At 38.3% G+C, this 23839-nt stretch overlaps 1 protein-coding gene across 4 annotated transcripts in view; it reads left to right on the top strand.

The window, feature by feature from the left end:
* Positions 1 to 23839, top strand: part of KCNQ5 (potassium voltage-gated channel subfamily Q member 5) — a 655428-nt gene that overhangs the window by 525219 nt on the left and 106370 nt on the right. For all 4 annotated transcript variants that reach the window (XM_004475978.5, XM_071218551.1, XM_004475979.5 and 1 more), the window contains 3 exons: positions 891 to 1066; positions 1319 to 1444; positions 17814 to 17924. In XM_004475978.5, the coding sequence (XP_004476035.1) occupies positions 891 to 1066; positions 1319 to 1444; positions 17814 to 17924 (413 nt within the window). The remainder of the gene's footprint in view (positions 1 to 890; positions 1067 to 1318; positions 1445 to 17813; positions 17925 to 23839) is intronic.

Raw genomic sequence — 23839 nt, forward strand, 5'->3', positions numbered from 1 at the left:
AATCACAAAGTTATTGCAATCACAGGACAATCATTATCAGAGATCAAGGCATCTGGGAATGGGGGTAGAGGGCAAACAGAGGAGGGTGGAGTGGTTACCATTTCAATAGAAATGTTCATATACAAGGTTAAGATCCATCTGGAATAATCATCATAATAACACGTATTAATTGAAAATGACCATATACAAAGGTAAGATCCATCTGGAATAATTATCTCAATGGCAGGTTTTTAGTTGGCAATGACCATATACAAAGCATGAGGTCGCCCTAGCCAGTTTCAGTAATTTTAAATACTAACCTTTGGCTATTTCATAATTTCCAGGAAGAAAAAGACATCTATGTAGTGATTCAGTAATCATAATTATTTGTTACTTCTTAACCCTTGGTTACACTTTGTTAAACCGTGTGTGAAGTTGGAGGCTCCACAGCATAAGGGAAATTTTTGCAAAAAGCAGACAGCACTGACTTGCCCCAGTGATTCTGTCGCATCAACCCAGAAGTCCTGCTGCAGGGACTGAGACAGGGGCTTCTTGGACAGGAATGCCAAAGAAACAAGAAATATTTATGGAAGACTGCTCCACAGCCTTAAGGCTCCCTAAACATTGACCTTTCTGAAGATAATTGTCCAATTCATTGAGGTTAAATATTAAATGGTTCAAGATTGCACAGGTAAAGCACCCAATGGCCAAAGCGTCAGATCTAAGGCATAGGTAAGTCCTGGTCTCTCTGCATTGGCACTCTTGAGATGCCACGGGCCCAAGTAGCACTACTCAAAGCTGGAGTCCAAAATCTGTTTATTTTGTGCCAAAAATAGGCCAAAGTGTGTTGTTTGAAGAAATAAAAATCCCTTGTCGTGCTATTTACAACTGTTTTACCCAATTTTTTTCAGATACCATTGTTCTTATTGCTTCGATAGCAGTTGTTTCTGCAAAAACTCAGGGTAATATTTTTGCTACGTCTGCACTCAGAAGCCTCCGTTTCCTACAGATCCTCCGTATGGTGCGCATGGACCGGAGGGGAGGCACGTGGAAATTACTGGGCTCTGTGGTTTATGCTCACAGCAAGGTAAGTTCTGCTTTAGAAGTTACAGAATGTGATTTTCTAAAATTTTTCATTGATTTCTATAATATTTAATAAACAGGCAAACTTGGTCATTTTAGAAGTTTGTTAAAGCAGTTTGGGGACATGCCATGTAAAATGGCTTAAGAGTTATAAATATCCTAGAAGTAGGAAAGTAAATGGAATCGTGCGTGGATTCTGTTTGTTTGTTTTGAAGATTTTTCACCTCTAAAAATTTTTCATTCTTTTTATATCTAGGAATTAATCACAGCTTGGTACATAGGATTTCTGGTTCTTATTTTTTCATCTTTCCTTGTCTATCTGGTGGAAAAGGATGCCAATAAAGAGTTTTCTACATACGCAGATGCTCTCTGGTGGGGCACAGTGAGTATAAAAATCTGTTGGTTTTTTATTTAATATTGTGAAATGTTTCCCTTAAATACAATGTGGTGGTTCCCATGAATGATCTCAATAAAAGTAAGTTTAGAGTAGCAAGTTTATCTGGAGTAGAAAGGAATGGTAGCTGAATGAAAGTTAATCGAAGAGCAAAATTATAGCACAAAAAGTGAAAAAAAGACTGGTATCATCTTTGAGATCAGAGATGTAGAGACGTAATTTTAAAACTCTACTCAAAAACTACTTTTCTATTATCTTGTTAAAGGAAAATTTTTTAAAGAGGTAAAATTATAACTCTACAGATATAAAATAAGCATATACTAAAGATTTTATTTAACTTTTTTTAAGTCATTACTAATGAGGGAACTGGTAAGGTGTTACAGCCAGTTTAAAGGACTATTTAAAATCAGGAATATTGAAATGAATACGCAAATAGAGGCCAAACTGCCTTCTTCAACCTTATAGGTAGGAAGTCAGCTGAACTTCCACCAGCCAGAATTTATTTGTATGTCTATAGACAAGAATTCTTTTGCATTGCTAACGGTAGTCTACAATTTACAGAGTTGTAAAATAGCTCAAAAACCATGAAAAGCATAGAGCCTCATAAAATCAGAATTAGATAGTCCTAATCAATGCTCTGTTGAAACTATTCTCTAATCAATGCACAGGTTTCCACTGAAGCCTGGAATAATTCCACTGAATTATTCCCTGTGTTGTAAAAAATGTGCAAGACGATCAATGGAACATGTACCCTAATAAGAACATCACAGGATATGGATGAGCTTACGCAATGCATAAACTACTTTTCTTTTTTCATTCCTTTAAGACATTCCAAACAGGACTTATGCAAAAATATACAACATTTATAATTGTCTATAAAGTTTCCACATCAATTTGGTCCAACAAAGTTAAGTTCTCTTATAAATCAAGAGTATTATTTCTTGATTGCTAGATTCTTGCCAAATAAAAATATATCACTTTTTTTAACTGTGATTGAAAAATAGTTGTTGTTTTGTTTTTAATTTTGTGGAGCTCAGATTAAAGTTATGAAGTATTCCTTGCATTGGTGTGCCACTTATCCAGAGCTCATCAGGGAGGACTAGAACTTTTGTTGAGGACAGGGGAAACTTGTCAGGCCTTGATTAAGAAAAACTTGGTATTTTGTTGGTTGCATAGCAGTAATAAAATAAAGAGTTGGAAATAAGAGTTGGAAATAAGATTGATGTCTTGTTTTTCCTTAACCCTCAGAGTAAATGTCTACACGATTGTGCCATTGAAACAAAGCATTTTGTTGATTTAATAATTTGCTTTCCAACTCCTCTTCTCCACCCATAAGCATTAATGGATATTTTGAAAGAGGAAAGTGGAAACCTGAAAGAGAGCAGTCATCTGACATTCTTAAAATACTTTCTGTATGTGCAGGGCAAATGAAGATCTATGACTCATGGTGGGATCAGTTGTATAAACTGAGAAAGGAGGCTTTTCTTGCCAGCAAGGGGAAGATCATTTTTCATCCTAACCTTGAAAGCAACATTTGAATTCAAGTTTAGGTGTCCCATCCCTTTTGAATTATTCTAGCATATTTAAATTAATGAAGCACTCAGGTGCTCCTTTTCCCATTGAGATGCAATTCCTTGGTTCAGCCTGTCAGCTCTTTATCCTTCTTTCCTCTTCCTTTTCTCCTCAGTGCTAATAGGAATTGCTGTATTGTGTGTTAAGCAGTGTGTGGGAAACCCTTAATATACCTCTCACTTAGTCACCAGCTTATTTCTTTTGCCAGAAAAACCCATGTAGCAGGTTTTCAAAAGTCATATCTGTGATTTTTAGGGGGATGCAACATATTTTCATTGATTTCTTTATTTCAGTTGTGCTGTTTTAACAAATTTAACCTGTACTTAACAGGTTCTTGAATGGCCTGATTATGCCTCTATTTTTTTAAATCTAGTCTTTGATATGAAAGTAAAAATATTATAAGATGCCAAGCTTCTAGGAATAAAAAAAGTCCTGTTGGTCCACAGTGTGCTTGTTTATATTAACTGATTCATTAATGAAATTGTTGGAAGCCTAAAAAGAGAAAAAAGCAAACAAGAGGGCTTAGTATGTATATTAATTATATGAAGAACATATACTAACAAGGTCTCCAGTATGGAATAAAATTAATTTAAAATATTATACCTTTTATTATATATTAGTACAATCCTTAATGATTATGCAGCTGGATATTTTTTATTTAAAATTGTCCATGTTGCTCATAACAGAGGCCTTAATAACTATGAAAGTATCCATAATAAATAGGGAAATGAAAGCATACTGAATTGGAGGGTTTCTACATGCTAGCCTTTGATTAAAAAAAAGAAATACTCTTTATTTTAAAAGCCCTAAATACCAAACTGCTGTTTCCCAGTGAATTCCAAATAATGAATTCCATTAAGAAGATGCTAAGGGCTGGCCTCAGGACCAACTTTTAAAGAGATACAGTGATATGATCAGCCCTACTCAAAACCAATAACAATTCAAAAAACCGTGATTCCTAAAAACAATTCTATACAGCACTTATCTCATTGGTACATGAGATAATAGATTATTTTAAAAAAACAAAATCACAGAAAGTGCCCAGTCAAAAATGTGGCTATTGTTGGTGTGCTTATCACTGTTGTAGACATGAGATAGAAGCCTCTTTATTATAAAAAGGAGTGAAAGGAAGCAATATGCTTCATGGCAGGCCCACAAGAAGGGTCTTGTGAATCCCTTGAAGGTTGTGATGAAAAGAGGCGTTGGTGGGAAAGGAAGTGGAGTTGGGAAACAAGAAGGTAACTGGAACTGCTGAGTCAATGACAGCTACTGGAAAAGATCAGATTGTCAGACCCCATTTAATGTTATTTCCTATTATTATTTTCTTCCTTTTGAGTTGCTTCAGATTTTTTCTGAAATGACTTAAGATCAAGTTTTCCTGGAGTTATTTTCTAATATTCTCTCCTGATGTTATTTTTTTTCCTTTTGATTTGCTTTAGACCTCAACTGAAATAACTTAAGATCAAGTTTTCCTGAAGTAATTTTTTCTGATAATGACCTGTTTTCAAAGCCAGCTTGTCCTCTTTCTATTTACTGATGTTCCTATGATGAAGATAGTGTTATAGGTTTTTTTTTAAAAGAGATGCATACAACAGCAGATAGTATAAATCTACTCTTGAGGCAGTATCTCAATGCAGCCTCCACCTGAGATCATGTGTTTGCAATGATTGCTTCAGATAAGTAGAAAAATTTATTATCAACATATTTCAGAGTTAGTTCTGAAATTCATGATGAACATCTTGCAGTTTTTCTTGAAGCAAACAAATTAGAAGGTTCAGAATGTAGGGTACCATGTACTCAAGTTGTACAGCCTAAATTTATGCTATGACTCTCATTACCATGCAAACAACTAAATAAGAAATGGTGTAAATTTGCATAATGAGCAAAGATACCCTTGTTCTTTATAATACCAGTTACACTTTATAGAATCAACTCTCTTTCCATTGGGCTTGCCAGTTTAAAACATTTTTTGCAACATCTTAATATTGTTTTCTGACTTTGTGTTGACTTTACTGTGAACGATAAAATTACTTCTCACCACCAGTGCATTGATACCAAATCCAGATAGTATCAAGGGTTTACCTGGCCATAAATGGTCAACACACCACTTCCTGTCTATTCAGAACATTATCAACTTCCAAGAAAAAATTGACATACACTCCAGCCCCTACCCATCAAAAATCCTAGCTGCTGTGAACATCTACAAATCTCATACCTACTGTGACAGTTTGAAGCAGGGTGGATCCCAGAAAATCTTGTTCTTAAAGCTAATCTATTCCTGTGGGTGTAAAACCCATTGTAAATGGAATCTTTTGATTAAATTCAGTTAAGGGATCCTCCTTTGGATTAGATCACTTTAGTAGGGCATGACCCAGAGTGGGTCTTAAGCCTCTTACTTGAGTCCTTTATAAATGGAGGAATAAAGAACCACAGATATAGGGAAAAAAGCCACAGTGACAGAGAGAAGCCTCCAGAAATTGAAATCCACAAACTTGGGAGAGAGAAAAGCCAGATGGAGTAGCACAAAGCAGGACTAGCAACAAGGACCAAAGGAGAGCAGAGTGACAGCTGACACTGCCATTATGGCCTGCCATGTGCCTCATCACCCACAGCGATCAGGGGAAAAGTGAGCCTGGAGGAGAAGACAGAGACCAGTAGAGCCACTATTGTGCCTTGCCATGTGGCTGGAGTCCAGGATCTCTAGTAGCCAGTCTTCAGGGAGAAAGCTTACCTGATATCTTGATTTGGACATTTTTCCCAGACTCAGAACTGTAATCTTTTAACCTAATAAAGTACCATTATAAAAGCCACCCCATGTCTGATATATTGCTCCCAGTAGCTTTTAACAAACTAAAACACTTACCTTGATGGCAGGCCTTTATGAAGTATCTTGGTCATAAGCCTTTTTGGAGAATTCCTTCCTAAGGAGAGGTCTGTTCTTTTGATAGTGTCATCTCACAAGTGGCTATGGACACTTTTGCTGACTATTACTTCATTAGCATTGATCACATGCTGCATTGAAAAGAACAGAAGAATTAAAGTCAGGAGATCTGGGTTCCAACCCCAAAATAATGATTTATTAGAGATGTGAAACTAAGCAACCACTTAACATCTCTGTAAAATGAAGGTAATAATAGTACCAAGCATAAAATGGTTGTGCTTGATAAATGGATTAGGACATATTGATGTGCTTTATCAAGCACTATCAAATAATGTTAGTCATTACTATTAATACATATTTGACCATGAACCTGGAAGAACAATATGGAATACTAATACCCTGAGCCACCTGCCACAGCAGAACCCTAATAACATGATACCATCACCACAGTTCTATCCTATTTTCTGTAGGCCACCTCTTGATCATATCTTCACTTTTGTGTCTCATTTTTCAGAATGCTACCTTTCTTTGTTTGCTTTACATTCCAACAATGCACCAGAGTTATTCTACTTGGCCTAGTACCCAGAGCATGGATTTTGAATTACCACCTCTAGAATAGAACAGAAGAGAAGAAGAAGAGAAAACAGGAAAAGAAAAAAAAAAAATTGAGAAGAAATTATTCACAAAGTGTCCCCCAAGAATAATCCTCTCTTAAAGGACTCTTTAGGGGGGAACCATGTGCTGTGGAAATAGTACACTCTTAACTTATTCACATGAATGCTTTAGCTGTACACTGATAGTCATAGTTGTATCCTTGAAATCAGTCAAATAAATATTTGTTGATTTGTTGCTTGCAGGAAGAGAAGAAGGAAGGATTTTATATTCCCTGGTCTGGAATTAATTTTGCTCTTTAAATACAAAAACAAACTGTAGCCTAAACCAGTGGTTAAATTATAAGCTGACCTCAGCATCTGCCATCCTATATAAAAAAAAAAGATCAAAAAGCTTAAACCTGTAGTTACATTTGTTTAGCATTATTGTTCCTGGGGAAGAATTCTTGATTGCTAACTGCACTAAGGTATCCCACTCTATCTCAGACTTTGCTTGTACAGTTATACCTTTGTTGCCAACATTTGCAACCCACAAATTTTCAGAAATTATATTTTCTCATCTTGTGTTTGTATTGACTGCAATTGATCATATGGAAAATGAGGACAAAATTTATCTGCGCTATTTCCCATCTCCTGGATCACCTTCAAGTAAATGGTCCACCTGAAGAGATGCACACACTACCAAGTATTGCTGAGGTAGACTGAAGGTGGGCAGCAGGGCAAAGTGGCTATATTCACTTAGATCCTGGTCCATCTTGATTCACAGCAGCATGAGAATGTCTCTGCCAGCTTCCACCTCAGGTAATAAAGTGTGGCAACTGGCATCCTCTTCCTTAATGAAAGTATTGGTCTGCCTAAAACTGCACTGAAAAAGATGTTGGAATTTGTTTTGAAAGAAGTAAATTCAGAACTCCAAAGCCCTCCCAATGATACAAATACCATACTCAAAAGTCAATTGGTAGAAATCATGGAATATTTTCAATAAAAATTTAGTATATGCATGTATGGTGGTTTGGAGCTATATACTTCAGCTAAACATATTCTTAGACTTGGTCCATTCCTGTGAGTGCAAACTCCTGTAAATGAGACTTTTTTATGAGGCTACTTCAGTCATGGTGTGGCTCAGCTGAGTCTTGATTGGTCTTAATCCTATTACTGAAGGCCTTATGGGAGGGGGAGGTCACAGACAAAGAGAAATCCTAAGGGAGCAGCCAGAAACTGAACATCATCGAAATCCGCCAAGAGAAGGGAAAAGCCAAGAGAGGTAGCTGTGTGCATTGTCATGTGACAGAAAAGCCAAGGACCAGCAATCCTTGGGAGCCAGACCCAAAATGCCAAGTCTTCTAGGAGAAAGCATCACCTTGATGACACCTTGATTTTGGACTTCTCCTAGCCCCAAAACTGTGAGCCAATAACGGCATTGTTTAATTTAATATTATTCCACTAAAGATAGTATAGAAATAATGATGAATAGGATGGTTTAGAAAACTCAATAAATACAAAATATTTTTTAAAATCATTTCTAAGATTAATGTGCAAAAATCAATAGCATTTCTATGCACCACTAATGAGCAATCTGAGGAGCAAGTGAGAAAAAAAATTCCATTTACAATAGCAACTAAAAGAATCAAAAATATTTAGGAATAAATTTAACCAAGGACATGAAGGACCTGTATTCAGAAAACTATGAAACATTGCTGAGAGAAACCAAAGATGATCTAACTAATGGAAGGATATTCTGTGTTCATAGGTTGGAAGACTAAAAATCATTAAAATATTAATTCCACCCAAACTGATCTACAGATTTAATATAATCCCGATAAAAATTCCAATATCCTTCTTTGTAGAACTGGAAAAGCCAATTATCTAATTTATCTGGAAGGGTAAGTTCTCTGAATAGCCAAAAATCTCTTTAGAAAGAAGAATGAAGTTGGAGGAATCTCACTTCCAGACTTTAAAGCATATTATCCAGCTACAGTGATAAAAAGCATGATACTGGCATAAATTGACCAATGGAATTGAATTGATAATTCAGATATAAACTCTTACATCTATGGTCAAGTGACTTTTAACAAAACCGTTAAACCCATTCAGCTGGACATAACAGCCTGTTCAGCAAATAGTGCTTGGAAAACTGGATATCCATATCTAAAAGAAAGACAGTATTCCACACCTTATACAAAAATTAATTCAAAATGGATCAAGGACCTAAATATAAAAAATAGGACCATAAAACTCTTAGAAGAAAATGGAGGGAAGCATGTATGAGATCTTGTGCTTGGTGGTGGTTTCTTGGACCTTACACCCAAAGCACGAGGAACAAAAGAAAAAACAGATAAATGGAACTGCCTCAAAATTAAAGACTTTTGTATTTCAAATGCTTTTGTTAAGAAGGTGAAAAGATAGCCAACTCAATGGGAAAAAAATGGTCAGAAACCATATATCTGATAAGGGATTGATCCCCATTATATAAAGAGATCACACAACAACAAAATAGCAAGCAACCCAATTTAAAAATGGACAAAAGAATTGAAGAGACATTTTTCCAAAGTGGAAATACAAATGACCAAAAGACATGTGAAAAGAAGTTCAATATCACTAGCTATTAGGGAAACTCAGAGCAAAACTACAATGAGATATCATCTTACACCATTCAGAATGGCCATTATTTAAAAAACAGAAAACTACTAGTGCTGGAGACAATGTGGAAAAATAGGAACACTCCTTTACTGTTGGTGGAAGTGTAAAATAGTATAAAATTGTGGAAGAAGATTTGGAGGTTCCTCAGGAAACATAGATCTTCCATATGATCCATCAATTCTATTACTAGAAATATATTCAGAAGAACTGAAAGCAAGGAAGTGAACAGATATTTGCACATTGATGTTCATAGTAGCATTATTCAAAATTGCTGAAAGATGGAAAACACCCAAGTGTCTGTTTATCTGAATGGATAAACAAGATACAGTATATTTGTACAAAGAAATATTATTCATCTATAAGAAGAAATCAATTGGGGAGGCTCATGACAACATGGAAGAACCTTGAGGATATTATATTGAGTGAAATAAGCCAGACACAACAGGGCAAATATTGTATGGTCTCAGTGATATGAACTAAATATAATGAGTAGACTTATGGAGTTAGACTATGAAGTATAGGTTAATGGGAGATGGAGTGTGGGATGAGAATGGAGAGACAATGCTGGATGTATGTAGAATGTTTACTAATTTACCAAATGTAAATATGTGATAATGGTTGGACTTAATGGTAACACATTATAATGAATGTAACAATCACTGTTGATTTAGTGGCTGAAACAAGTAGTTTAGGGAAATTAATATTAGTTGGAGCACAGTTGGAGAATAATGTAGGAAATGTATAACAATGATTTTGGCAGTAGATGAGAATTGTTGTTAATAATATAAAAATAGGAATGTTCTACTGCAGGGTATTAAAAATGTGACCCATGGGGAAAATATAACTAATGTAAGTTATAGGCTCTAGTTAACAACATTGTAATGTTTTTGTATCAAAAGCAAAGTTGGTACTATATTAATGCTAAAGATCAAAAAAAGAATATGAGGTTTGGTTTTGTGAGATATGAATATGACTAAGCATTTTTTACTCTTCTGTTTTTTTTTTCATTAATAAGGAGACCTTGACTATGTCATTTAATTAATCCGTGTTCATCTGTGTATCTTTATGAACACTAGAGGAACAACTGAGGTAGTAGCTGGAATTAGATGAGATGAAAGTGCCTGGACAGAACTTTTTAGGAATAATGCTTCCATAACTTGTTGAGCTGCCTTTTTCTCTTATTTTATTTTTTTGAATTTGAAATAAAGTGTTTTTTTAAAAACTTGTTACTATGGGATTGGGGGCAGGGGCACACAACTATGTGGAGAACAACTCCCAAATATATAAAATTCTGTACTCAGATAGCTTCACAAAAGTCACGTTCATACTCTACTAGTAAATTTTAATTTAACACACTGAAATTAAGAATAATAGATAATACATTATGGGTGTGATTTATGCAAGAAAGATGAAGCAGAATTCCAATTGCAAGATACAACCTTCATTAAGAGTATTGGGAAATGAATGTACATTTATGCGTTTTAGGTTAAAATACTTAAAATATATCTTTGTGATTATCTGCTTTAATCAAATTCTCTAACCAAACAAAAAGTTATCACAGTATTTTCAATTAAGGAGGCTTCTTTGTTGTATTCCCATGTGTTGATATATAATATCAGAAAATTGTCTAATCTACAAAGAATAACTCAAAAAAAGTTATTTTTTACATTGAATCATCTATAGCATGGTTCAGCACTTTCCCTTGAAATGTATTTGCTACATACAGAATAGAAGTCCAATGTATTTTGATTCACTTTTTTATTTATTTTTTTAACTTTTTATTTAGAAATAACTTCAAATTTACAGGAAATTTGCAAAAAAATAATACACAGAACCACAATAAACCCTCTCACCCAGATCTACTGAGTTTTAGCATTTTTCAACATTTATTATATCCTTCTATCTATTATCTAAACATTTGTGAGTAGGTTACATATATGTGATTCACTTAACACTGTATATATTAGAAGAGAATTAAATGCTCTGACTCAGAAATTATCAAAAATGTATTTGTATGAGCAGAACCCATTAACCAATAACATTTTTGTCCTTTCTGTCATCCTGAAAACATACCCTCAATCCCAACATTCTCATCCCCCCCTCTAAGAGTTTGTGAAACATTGCCATAGTTTACTCAATATGAACAAAATCAGTGGGTTTGACTCCAGCACCCTCACACACTGGACTCAACCCTTGCACACTAATGCCATGCGCACATATAGAACTGGCAAAGGATTATAAAATATGAGGATGATGCAAGTAGCATCATCAGAGGAATATATATTATTCATAAATATTTATTTAATGATGGACTTCTCAAAGGAGACTGGTATTTCAGGGAAGGTACATTATTTGTTTACTTGGTTTTCATTATAACTGTACTCCCTTACTATAGTTAATTTTTCCAAAATCACTCTGGCTCTGTAGGTTCATGCCTGCCTATATCACTACATTAATGACATGCTATTATTCTTGACCATCACCTGACCTTCTGACTAGGCGTCACTGAGGCACTCAGTGTAGAAGCAGCTGCCGCCATTCATTTCAGCTCTAGTGATGGCAGTGTTCTCCAGGAGAGGGTCAGATCTTTTTACAAATATTTGTTGCATTCTGTATTGCTCACTAGATATGGGTCCAGCTTACAATCTTCCTTTACACTCTGCAGGCAATACTGATAAAAGGTACAATAGGGAACAGATGTGGCTCAAGCAGTTGAGTTCCTGCCTCCCACATGGGAGGTCCCAGGTCAGTTCCCAGTGCCTCCTCAAAAAACAACATCAAAAAACAAATAACAAGTAAAACAAGTGAAAAAACAACTCAGGGAAGCCAATGTGGCTCAGTGGTTGAGTGCTGGCTTCCTGCATATGAAGTCCCAGGTCCAATCCCTGGCCCCTAGTACCTTAAAAAAAAGAAGGAAAAAAAAAAGCAATATGATAAAATAAATCATTTGGCCAAGCTCTGCTATCAGGGTGCTACTGTATCCTTGAAGATCTGTGAGATGTTTTCCCAGAAAACAAAGTAACAGTCCTATCAAACAATTCAACAGTGAACTACAGGCATGATTCCCTACAATCCCCTGAAGACCACACATACAACCCCCCAAGGCTCTCCAGAACAAGCTGCTGTTCCCTGAGCACCCCAAGGATTCCTGGAGAGTTGATGTCATGAGGTTCCATGCAGTCCTGCCTTTCTCTGACTCTCAGACCAAATGAAACTAATCATTTTACTGAGTTCCAGGCACTGAAAGATTCACAGGATTTCTAGAAGGCGGAACTGAATTAATTGTTTAGCTCAAAGGTGAGAGAATAAATGCCAGGAGGAAGGCTTCTGCTACTCAGGTCATTTGAAAAGGAGCAAATGATAAACACTAGCAGGACTTTCCAAGTGCTAGGAAAAGAAAAGAAACATAATGTAGTTGTATCACACCAAGGAGAGTCACAGGTATGTCAAGGACAGCTTTGAAAGGTCCAGAGATTCAGTGACTATTTATGTACAATTCATCTGAAGAGAGACCAACTCATGGTTTTATGGAATGCAGCTGCCTTAGAAAGTCAACAGCTAGATCAAGCAGAAGGGTCAGTGTGAATTCCTGGAGAAGGCGTGCATCATTTTATTGTAAGTGCATCTTAAAGACCTACAAATTTCCTCTCTGGTGCTGTCTCCCATGTTCAAATCATGAAGCCCAGTTGTTCCCTTGCATCCACAAGAAGCAAAATGGTGCACCCTATAGTCATGAAGCAAAGGGAGACTGTCACCAATCTCCCAGGAATGCAGAGAGAAAAAACCTCCACCTCCACTCCTCCCAGACATGGAGGGAGATGAAACTTGCCCCTTTGCCAAATCCATCTCAGGTCTACCTTTGCCTACCTTTGCACCAAATGCTCCTCAGCTTTGAATGAAGAAACTCCCCAGGGCTCCTTTGGGATCAGAATGGAGAAAGCTGTTGGCCAGGGCCTCAGCTACTGGTCAGTCAAATCTCTTACATCCAGTGAAATGTGGATGCCACAGGGCTCTCAACCAAAATGCAGAGAGAGGGTAAAAAGAGTCTTTGAAAAAAAAAAGAGTCTTTGCCCACCCTAGAGGGGCTCCCTGGGTGCTGCTCTCACAGTTCACAACATTCTCTTCTCCCGACAAACCATGCCCATAAGAGGAAGGGGCAACTTTAAATTCAGAAGGAAAGGAAGCAGGCACTCCTTTCTATTGAGGGTAAAACACTGAGCACGTCAACACTTTGTGTCTCATTCTTTGGTTCAAAATTCACTCTCTAGGCACTCGGCCAAGTAGAATAATTCTAATGTATTGTTGGAAGGTAGTGTAAACCATGAAATGTAACATTTTTGCTGTGACCAAACCATGAAATTTCTCCTGCAGTTTAATATTATTAATAAACTGCTGTAAAAGGACTAAGCTATTTGGCAGAAAAGATAGTTAAAATTTTCCCCACATATTTAAGGTTAGGAACCTGACATTTTTTTCTGCATTCTCAAGGACTTCCTTTGAGAGTCTGGTACTGATAACACTGGTAGCATTTTAATAACTTGACTTCTTTGTCTTCCTGTAAATCTCTCCTGTCTGACCTTGGAGAGCCTCATCTGCCCAGTAGGCCTTTAGTTGACATCTACTTGACACCCTTTCCCACCTTCACAGCCCCAAACCAGTTCCCTTGTTCTGAGCCTCTCACTCCCCACAGATGATACCCTCTTCTCTCTCATGAAATTTGAAGGTTATTGACACAAGTATTCCCAGTCCTCCCCTGCACCTGACACTGTGAATGCATCTTCCCCCAAAGGAAGAGGTATCCTTTTACATTGCCAAAGATAACCCTTCAACTGGGCCCTGATCCTATTTCTCTGCCTCCTTGAGTGCCTTACTCCATCAGTTACAGCCACCACTCCTTGCTTCTTCATTCTCACCCTCTTTGCAAACATGCACACGTACATCCTAGAAAGTATCCCTTCAAGTCAGAGATTTCCAAGAGTCCTATATTTGTCATTCCATTTGCTGCCAACCTTCTTGAAAAGATTTATCATTTATTTACTATTTATTGAGCTCCTCCTACTTCATGGCAAGCATCAGGCTAGATGTTAGGGAGATAGAATAATAAGACATGATTCCTTCTTCAACTAAAGGAGACAGGGACACCCCCTCCAAAGAAAAATACAGCAAATTACCACTTAGTAAGTGCTATTAAAAAAATAAAGGGCTGACATGGAGTGACCTTACACTTTATTGTGGACAGAGTTGATAGGGAAGGTCTCTCTGATGAGGGAGTATTTCAGATAAGACCTGAAGGATGAGGAGTCCTAGGAAGAGTGGGGAAAGGAGCAATCCCAGCAGAGGAAACAGTGCGCAAAGTCCCTGCAGCAGGAACAATGTTGGCTTGTCTGCAGAGCTGAAAGGCCACAGTGGTTAAAGTGCAGTGAGGGAGTGAAACTTGGGATGATCTTGGAAAGCCAGGCAGGGACTAGATCGTGTAGGCTGTCATTAGGAGTTTAGAACGCATTCTGAATCCAGTGAGTAGCTACTGAAGGATTTTTAAAGGCAATTCAGAAAATGTTATCCCTTGCCTGTGTGTGGAGGAGGAACTGGAGAGAGGAAAGAATGAAAGCAATGAGCACAATTAAGAGGCTGTGTTGGCAGCCTCGTCTACCACAGGGCAGTAAAGAGAGAGAAGGGGATGCATTTGGGATATTTCAGGGAGTTAGAATCATCAATGGGACTTGATGATAGATTCAGTGTGGGGAGTGAGGGAAAGGGAATAATCTTGGATAACTGGCTGGATGTTGGTGCACTTGATTGAAATGGGAGAGGATGTGATTAAGGGAATGACAGGTTGGAGAGAAATAAGTTCTGTTTTAGACAAGTGAAATTTAAATAAGTTTGAGATATCCAAATATAAATGTCAAGTGCAGATATGTGAATTCAGAAATCGGAAGAGTGTTCTGGCCTGGAGGTTTAATTTGGTGTGTTCAGCATAAAAACGGTATTTAAATCCATGAGAACATTTGAGATCACCTAGGAAGAGAGGAAAAAATGGATAAAAAGAGAAAGGAAAGCCAGAGAAGAATGTTTTTTTTTAAAGGGAGAGAAAAAGACCCAGAATCAAACCCTAAGGAACCCAATATTCAAAGGTCAACTAGACTTAGAGGAACCAGCAAAGTAGACATAAAAGAAGCAGCCAGAGATATAAAAGGAAAACCATAGAAGCAGAAAGAGAAGGGTGCTTCTAGGAAGTGGTGGTCAGCTGGTTTGAAAGCTTCTGAAAGGTCTGGGATCATGGAGCTTAGTGGTGGCTTTGATTAGAGCAGTCTCAGAGGCATGTGTTCAAGGTTGCAATTCATGAGTAAGGTGAAGACATGGACATAGCATGTGTAGATGACTATTTTGAAAGTTGAAGCTAAGATAGGCCACATTTGCTGAGTCCACTTGCTTACCATCTGTCTTGTTCCATATCATCTTGTAATAGAACTTCTACCTATCTCCAACTCTACTAAAACCATGTTCTCAGAGATCACCAGAGACCACTTATTTCCCATAACCAATGTAGTTTGTCAAGCCTTATTCTCATTGTTTTCTCTTTGTTAACCTGGGATACCAGAGATCACCTGGTCCTTTGTGAAACTTCTCTCCATTTGTTTCTTAGTTCTCCTATTTAAAAAAATGTTTATTCTTCTCAGACTTTCCTTTCTCTTCCTTCTCCTCAATGTTTTTGTCCCCTGAAGTGTCCTTGAGCCCTATCTGCACCCCAAATCTCATACCCCAATCTCTCTCTCAAGACTCAAATTCTTGCTCTCAATTTCCTCTGTACATTTCTATATCAAAGTCAAACTGACATTTAAAACAAAAACAGTATTTGCAAAACCAAACTCTTCATCTCTACTCCAAAACCTTCTCTACCTCATTATCTTATTGTTATTTATGATACAACCATCTTCTCACTTGAAATTTTCAAGTCATTGTTGACTTAGTCTTCCCCTTCACCCCAGTTATTCAATATATTTGTTTCTGTTGAACTTCCTAAACATCTCTCTTTACTCTCCACCTCGATACAGTCCCAGTGCCACTGTTCCAATTCAGTATACCCTTAAGGGGTCTCCCCCCCTCTCATTCTCCCTCTTCCAATCCATCCTATATATTACTGCCATAATTTCAGGTTCTAAAAGCTCCACTCTGATCACATTATGTACACTGCCCCAAAAAGCCTTTCCTAAGTAGTCCTGGCTTCAAAACAGAAAGCAGAATCCAAATCCAGACATATAAGGGTTTCACTCATTTATTCAGTACTTATTTATTGAGCGATGACTGTATCCCAAGTACTATGCTAAGTGGTAGAATATAACAGTGAGCAAGGCAGAGTCCTAGCCCACATGAAGTTTACTTTCTAGTGGGGAAGTCAAACAATAAGCAAGTAATTTAATAAATCTATGATTTCATTTCAGATATTGATAACTTCTATGAATAAAAATGAACAGGGGAAGGATTTAGAGAACAATTGGCAGGGAACTGGCTTAAATAAGATGATCAATGGTGTAGATACCAGAATGGAGAGCTGGGAGGTAAGAGAAATCTAGGAAGAAAGAACAGCAAGGGCCAAGACCCAGAGGTGAGAAAAAGCTTGGTACACTGCTGAACAATAACGCAGATGTGCTGGAAGCAGAATGAGAGAAAGACAGAAAACAATGTCAGAAAACTAGGCAAAGCCCTGATTCTTAGCACCACGTAGGCCAGGGAAAGGTGCTGGGACCTGGTTGAAAGTGGGAGGAAAGTCTCTGGAAAGAGTTAAGCATGGGAGTGCCTGGTACCATGATCAGTTTTCCAAAGGCACTTTCTTATCTACTTTAGCATATCTGTTCATAAGTCACCTTCAAACTTAGTTGGCTCCAGTCCAACTGAACAACTCTACTTTCCAGAACCTACCCTGTTTGTTCTCACTGCTGTCCAGCTGGTCACACTGTCGTTGTCCCACCCCACCCCAGACTGCCCGCTTTATCATTTCTGCCTCAAAATGTTACCCCTCTTTCAGAACCCAGTTAAGATGCATTTCCCCCATACAGGCCTCCTAGCTGCTAATAATCCATCTCTTCCGAGAATTTTCTTAAGAGATTGTCTGAGCATCCATCATAACACCTATCTAGTCCTATTTTATTTTTTAGATATTTATGTGTGTGGCATGTCTCCCCTACCGTACTGTAAATATCTTGGACAGGAGCCTCTCATTTTTGTTCCACCCAAAATTATAACACACACCTTTCACCCACCCGACTTTCCAGGAAATGCCTGCCACGGTAATAAATGGGCAGCCTTAATTAACATAAGTTATTGTTTTGTATACTGATCTGATCCTAAATCCATGGTGCTATCATATCTGTATCACTGATGGTTATCTACTTACTTACATAGCCTTTCTTCTAATACACTTAGAAAAGATGGAAAATTGTGTTAAAAGAGAGGAAAAAGTATGTAGGTTATTCCCTTCCTTAAACAAAGAGAAGTTCTGTTATGCGTCATGGAAAAATTAAAGCACAGTAATAAAATGCATCAGCAAGGCTTGTTGAAAGATGATTTAGTGAAAACATTGCTTTGCCTCCTGCTCACAGGTCCTGACTTTCCTCTCAAGTACTTCAGTTGCATGTTGTATTTGTTTTGTTTTTAGATTACATTGACAACGATTGGCTATGGAGATAAAACTCCCCTAACTTGGCTGGGAAGATTGCTTTCTGCAGGCTTTGCACTCCTTGGCATTTCTTTCTTTGCACTACCTGCCGTGAGTATCTTTGCAAAAATAAAGCATTTTAAATTAGGCCTTAAAAGTTTATTAGCTCTCTGCATATTGATGTACCTGTGAACATATCTATATCATTTAAAAATATAATTTTTCTATTGTAATGTTGAATTTTTTAAATAATATATCTTGGTGGATAATTTATAAAATATTTGTCTTTCCTTGGAGATAACCTGAGTGTTTAATACCAATCAGGTCTTTATGACAAAATAATAATTCAGATGATATCACCTCTTAGAATGCTACTTATACATACAAAATCTTTGCAAAGATTTAAAGATATTTTTCTTCTTAAACTGATAGCTCCAATTTGGCTTATATTGTGTGCTCTACTGAAGAGATGGATGTGTGCAACAGGAATTTTTATCTCTTCAGATCCATTTCAGTGAAAAGCGTATGACCTTAAAGTGTTTTAAATGTGGTGTTTGATTTATTTTCTGTGTCATCATCATTGATTTTTCTTAATGAGCAGTTTCTGCATCTTATCAGAATGAAGAGCACATTTATCTTCTCCCAAGCTTCTGATTAATTTTCTCCTTAATAGATGTAGCTTGTATTTCTGATCATTTTATCCTCATTGCTTTAAAGGCATTCGGTCAAAATATTAAAATTTGCTCCCACCCCCAAGCTCTTTTGTTCACTCTACCCCAGGGAAACAAGAGCCAACAAAAAGGAGTGTTAAGACAGTGGTGGCCGGCATGTTTAAGGAACAATAGTCCCTCTCTTGTCCCAGACAAAAGCTGATGCTATGGCTCAGCCTCTGCCAAGCAAAGACCCCAGGGTCTTGAAAGGAAGTCAAGGAGTGTGGAGGTCAGATGGGGATATGCAGCACTACAGCCTTTAGCTCTCACTGCTTCTCCTCTGCCTTATTAATAAGTGCAGAAGATGCTCTTCCTTGACAACACCCAACTCTGGACTGACTAGATAGTTCCATCCCAGACCACTCAAAATCAAAGAGAAGAGACCGAAAAGACCCTGCCTAAGCCTGAGCATTAGAGCTCAGTTTGAATTCTTTGTCCTGTGTTACCTGTGACATTGGGTACATTTTTTTTTCATCAAAAAAATTGAAGAAATACTGAGCCCAGAGATATTTTGTGAAGACCAATGTGATCATGTAAGTTATATGCTTGTCATGAGGAAACCTTTCAATAACTATGACTTCCCTTACTCATTTGGAGCTGGAAATGTTTCCTGTTGTAAAATGGAGAAATCAAGGAGAATAATAAAAGCACCTCCCTTATTCAAAGTCAACTCCTCTAGCAATCTCAGCAATCTAGAACTGAGCAGAGACTCAATCAATAATCAGATTCCCTGCAGCGAAATAACTTTAGAAGCAATAAATAGCAAGCTTGGGGTTTTTCCCCCAAAATAATGGCACAGAATACCTGATGCTTTTATTTATTCTTATCATGAGGCCACACATACAGCAACCTCAGTGAGACAGAGGAAAATTATGAACAGGAAGTTTGCCATCTCTGAGTTGATAAATAGACAATGGTGTATGTGCTGTCCTCACAGGAGAGCCTCTTAAGAATAAATCCCACAGTGTATTCTTACTTTAGAGAAAAGTTTGATTAGCTGATTGTATTAGTCATGGTTCTATAGGGAAACAGAATCGATAGGAGATATCTGTAAATAGTAAGAGATTTTATAAAATTCTCTCACATGACCATGTGGATGCACAAGTCCAAATTCCACAGGCAGGCTGCAAACCAGGGGCTCCGACAAAGGTCCTTGATAGTTCTCACAAGATGCTGGCTGTCTGAAGTCAAGCTGGAAAATTCTCTCTGAATGTTGAAATTACTTCCCCTTTTAAGGCTTTCAACTGATTGGATAAAGTATCACTCATTGCTGATGGCAATCTCCTTGATTGATTGTAGATGTAATCAGCCATCTATGCTATCAACTCACTGATGATTAAAGTCCATAAATGTCCTTGTATTATAATTAACCCAGAGCTTGCTTGACCAAGCAACTGGTGCAATTACCTGGCTAAGTTGGCACATTAGCCTAGCCATCACAGTCCACCCCTTATCAATGAGGCAGCCATACATATCACTTGAAACCATACTTAGTCTCTAAATAGAAACAACAACAAACATACATTTATATATTTCTACCTAGCAATATTCAGCTGTCCTGCATACAATCAGAAATGCATTAATTCCCTCCAGAAGAGGGTACAAGTCCTTAGGTAATATTCACTCTTAAACTTGGCATCCTTAAATATTACGACATTAACTATTATAACCTTTGTCATATGATAAGGGGAAAAGTTAAGGAAGAAAACAAAGATATTAATTTTATATAAATATACAGTCACACTAATAACAAAACAAGGAAGAAAGATTCATGACCATTATAGTCCTCATTTCTGTAACTGGTCACATAGTCAAAGGTCATATTTATCACTGCCTTCTTCTACTACCCATTCCATGTTCCCATTACCCTTCGCAAGCACTTCAGCTTGTGGTTCTTTGCCTGTTGGGGTGACCCAAACTTTCATTCCTGAAGATTCTGGGCCATTGCTAGTCCTGCTTGGATTGGGTTGTTGCCATTTTCCATTGATTTTAATCACAGGTTATGGCAATACTAAGAGATGCCCTAGAGGATCTCCTGTATTCCTGACAAACTCTACTTTACCCCCATTATGTAGGTACAGTCCTATTTCCCTTTGACAGTCAGAATCAATCACCCCTTCTAGTACAGTATTCCCTTCTTTGCCTGTGGATTCAGAGGCATAAGGAGCCCAGGGTGGCCAGGTGTCAGTCTTAACTTCTAGTTCAATGGAATTATTGTTGTGTTTCCTGGTGGAAGCACCCCTCCTTTTGAAACTAAGACCTGTAGATCAGCAGAACATAGAATTTCAGGGAAAGAAAGCAAAAATTTTCCTAGTGGAAAAGGGGGAATAGTGACTGGTACCACTTCCATTCCCACCCCTTGATTCCTGGACCCATGAATCCTGGCTATGGGAGAAATAGCAGCATAGAGTGAACACTGATTTAGAGCATACACAGCCTCCTGGAGAATATTCCCCCAGCCCTACAAGGGAGTGCCACCTATTTGGTGCCATAATTGAGTCTTCAAAAGTCCATTCCACCATTCTTTCAATCCAGCTGCTTCAGGATGATGAGGAACATGGTAAGACCATTGAATTCCATGGGCATGTGAAATGGGTTCCTTGATCAGAAGCAATGCTGTGTGGAATGCCATGGTGGTGGGTAAGATATTCAGTAAGTCCACAGATGGTAGTTCGGAAGAAGAATTGCATGCAGGGAATGCAAACCCATATCTGGAGTATGTGTCTGTTCCAGTTAAAACAAATTGCTTCCCCTTTTGTGATGGAAGTGGTCCAATGTAATCAACTTGCCACCAGATAGCAAGCTGATAACCTCGAGGAGTAGTGCCATATGGGGCCTGAGTGTCAGTCTGCTGCTGGCAGATGGGCACTCAGCAGTGGCGATACCAAGTCAGCCTTGGTGAGAGGAAGTCCATGTTGCTGAGCCCATGCATAACCTCCATCCCTACCTCCATGGCCACTTTGTTCATGAGCCCATTGGACAATGACAGGAGTGACTGGGGAAAGAGGCTGAGCATTAGCCAGAGAATGGGTTGTCTTATCCACTTATTAAAATCTTCCTCTGCTGAAGTCATACTCTGATGAACATTCATGTGGGACTCAAATATTTTCATGTTTTTTGCCCACTCAGAAAGGTCTATCCACATTCCTCTTTCCAAGTCCATGACCATCCAACCAAACCATTGGCAATAGCCCATGAATCAGTGTACAAACATACCTCCGGCTATTTCTTTTTCCAAGCAAAATGGACAATCAGGTGCACTGCTCAAAGTTCCTCCTACTGGGAGGATTTGCCCTCACCACTGTCCTTCAGGAATGTCCCAGAAAGGGGCTGCAGTGCTGCAGCTGTCCACTTTCAGGTGGTACCTGTATATCATACAGAACCATCTGTAAATCAGACCTGAGTTTTCTCTTCCTCAGTCAACTGATTGTTAGGAACTCTCCAAGAGGCTAAACCTGTGGACTGGGAAAGAGAAGGTAACATGGCAGGAGAGGTGACCATGGGCATTTGATCAACTTATTCATGTAACTTACTTGTGCCTTGAGGGCCTACTTGAGCCCTGTCTTGTATATACCACTTCCACTTTATTATGGTGTGCTGCTGTGCATGCCTAACTTTATGGTTTGGTGAGTCAGATAATACTTTATGGTTTTGTGGGTCATGATAGGAAACTCAGGTCTCATGGCAACTTGATGACCCATGGTTAAACATTCAGTCTTTACTAAGGCCTAGAAATAGGCTATATTAGTCAGCAACAGGGGTGCTGATGCAAAATATCAGAAATCTGTTGGCTTTTATAAAGGGTATTTATTTGGGGTAGGATTTTACAGTTACTAGGCCATAAAGCATAAGGTGCTTCCCTTACCAACGTCTTTTGCCACTTCTTGGAGCAAGGTGGCTGCCAACATCTGCCAGGATTCAGGCTTCCTGGGTTCCTCTCTTCCTGGGGCTTGCTTCTCTCCAGGCTCAGGGTTCCTCTATTCTCAGGACTTGCTTCTCTCTGGGCTCAGGGTTCCTCTCTTCCCAGGGCTTGCTTCTCTTCTGCACAACCAAGCTTCTTTATGTGCTTACTTCCCACATCTCCAGCTCAAGACTCCAGCATCAAAACTCTAACAGCAAAACTCCAACCCTGTCCTTTGCCATGTCTTTTATGAGTGAGTCCCCACCCACCAAGGGACAGGGACTCAACACCCTACTGACATGGCCTAATCAAAGCCCTAATTATGATTTAATCATGTTCAAGTACAAACCAGTTTACAAACATAATCCAGTATCTATTTTTGGAATTCATGAGAAATATCAAACTGTTACACAGGCCAAAAGCTGTTTCTCAAAAGGAGAGTAGTTATCTGCAAAGGATGGCAGGACTTTGCTCCAAAATCCTAAGGGTCTGCTTTGCGATTCTCCTATAGGGACTGCCAAAGGCTCCAGACAGCATCTCTGTTTGTCACTGACACTTCCAGCACTATTAGATTTGCTGGATTATATGGCCCAAGCAGTAGTGCAGCTTGCACAGCAAATTGGACCTATCACAGAGCCTCCTCTTGTTTCAGTCTCCAATCAAAATGAGTGGGTTTTCTGGTCTCTAAGTAAATGGGAATAGCACACCCAAATGAGGAATGTGTTGTCTCCAAAATCCAAAGACACCAACTAAGCATTGTGCCTCTTTTTTTGGTCATAGGAGGGGCCAAATGCAACATCTTATCCTTCAGTTTAGAAGAGATACCTCAACATGCCCCACACACCACACACCTAGAAATTTCACAGAGGCAGAAAGCTTCTGTGTATTTGTTGGATTTATCTCCCATCCTCTCTCAAAAAATGCCTTACCAATAAGTCTAGAGCTATTACTATTTATTTCTCACTAGGATCTATCAACATGATATCATCAAAATAATGGACCAGTGTGATATCTTGTGGGAGGGAGACGTGATCAAGGTCCCTGAAGACAATGTATTGACATAGGGCTAGAGAGATGATATAGCCCCAAGGCAGGACAGTGCAGGTATACTGCTGGCCTTACCAGCTGAAAACAAACTCTTTCTGGTCGTCCTTAATAATGGCAATTGAGAATAAAGCATTTACCAAATCAATAGCTGCATACCAGTTACTGGGGGATTTGTTGATTTGCTCAAGCAAAGAAACCACATCTGGAACAGCAGCTGCAATTGGAGTCACCACCTGGTTAAGTTTACAATAATCTACTGTCATCCTCCAAGATCCATTTGTTTTCTGCATAGGCAAAATAGAGTTGAATGGGGATGTGATAGGAATAACCACCCCTGCCTCCTTCAGATCTCTGCAGTCCCTCCAGGA

The sequence above is a fragment of the Dasypus novemcinctus genome, chromosome 11 (assembly GCF_030445035.2).
Source record: "Dasypus novemcinctus isolate mDasNov1 chromosome 11, mDasNov1.1.hap2, whole genome shotgun sequence".
NCBI classification, from domain to species: domain Eukaryota; kingdom Metazoa; phylum Chordata; class Mammalia; order Cingulata; family Dasypodidae; genus Dasypus; species Dasypus novemcinctus.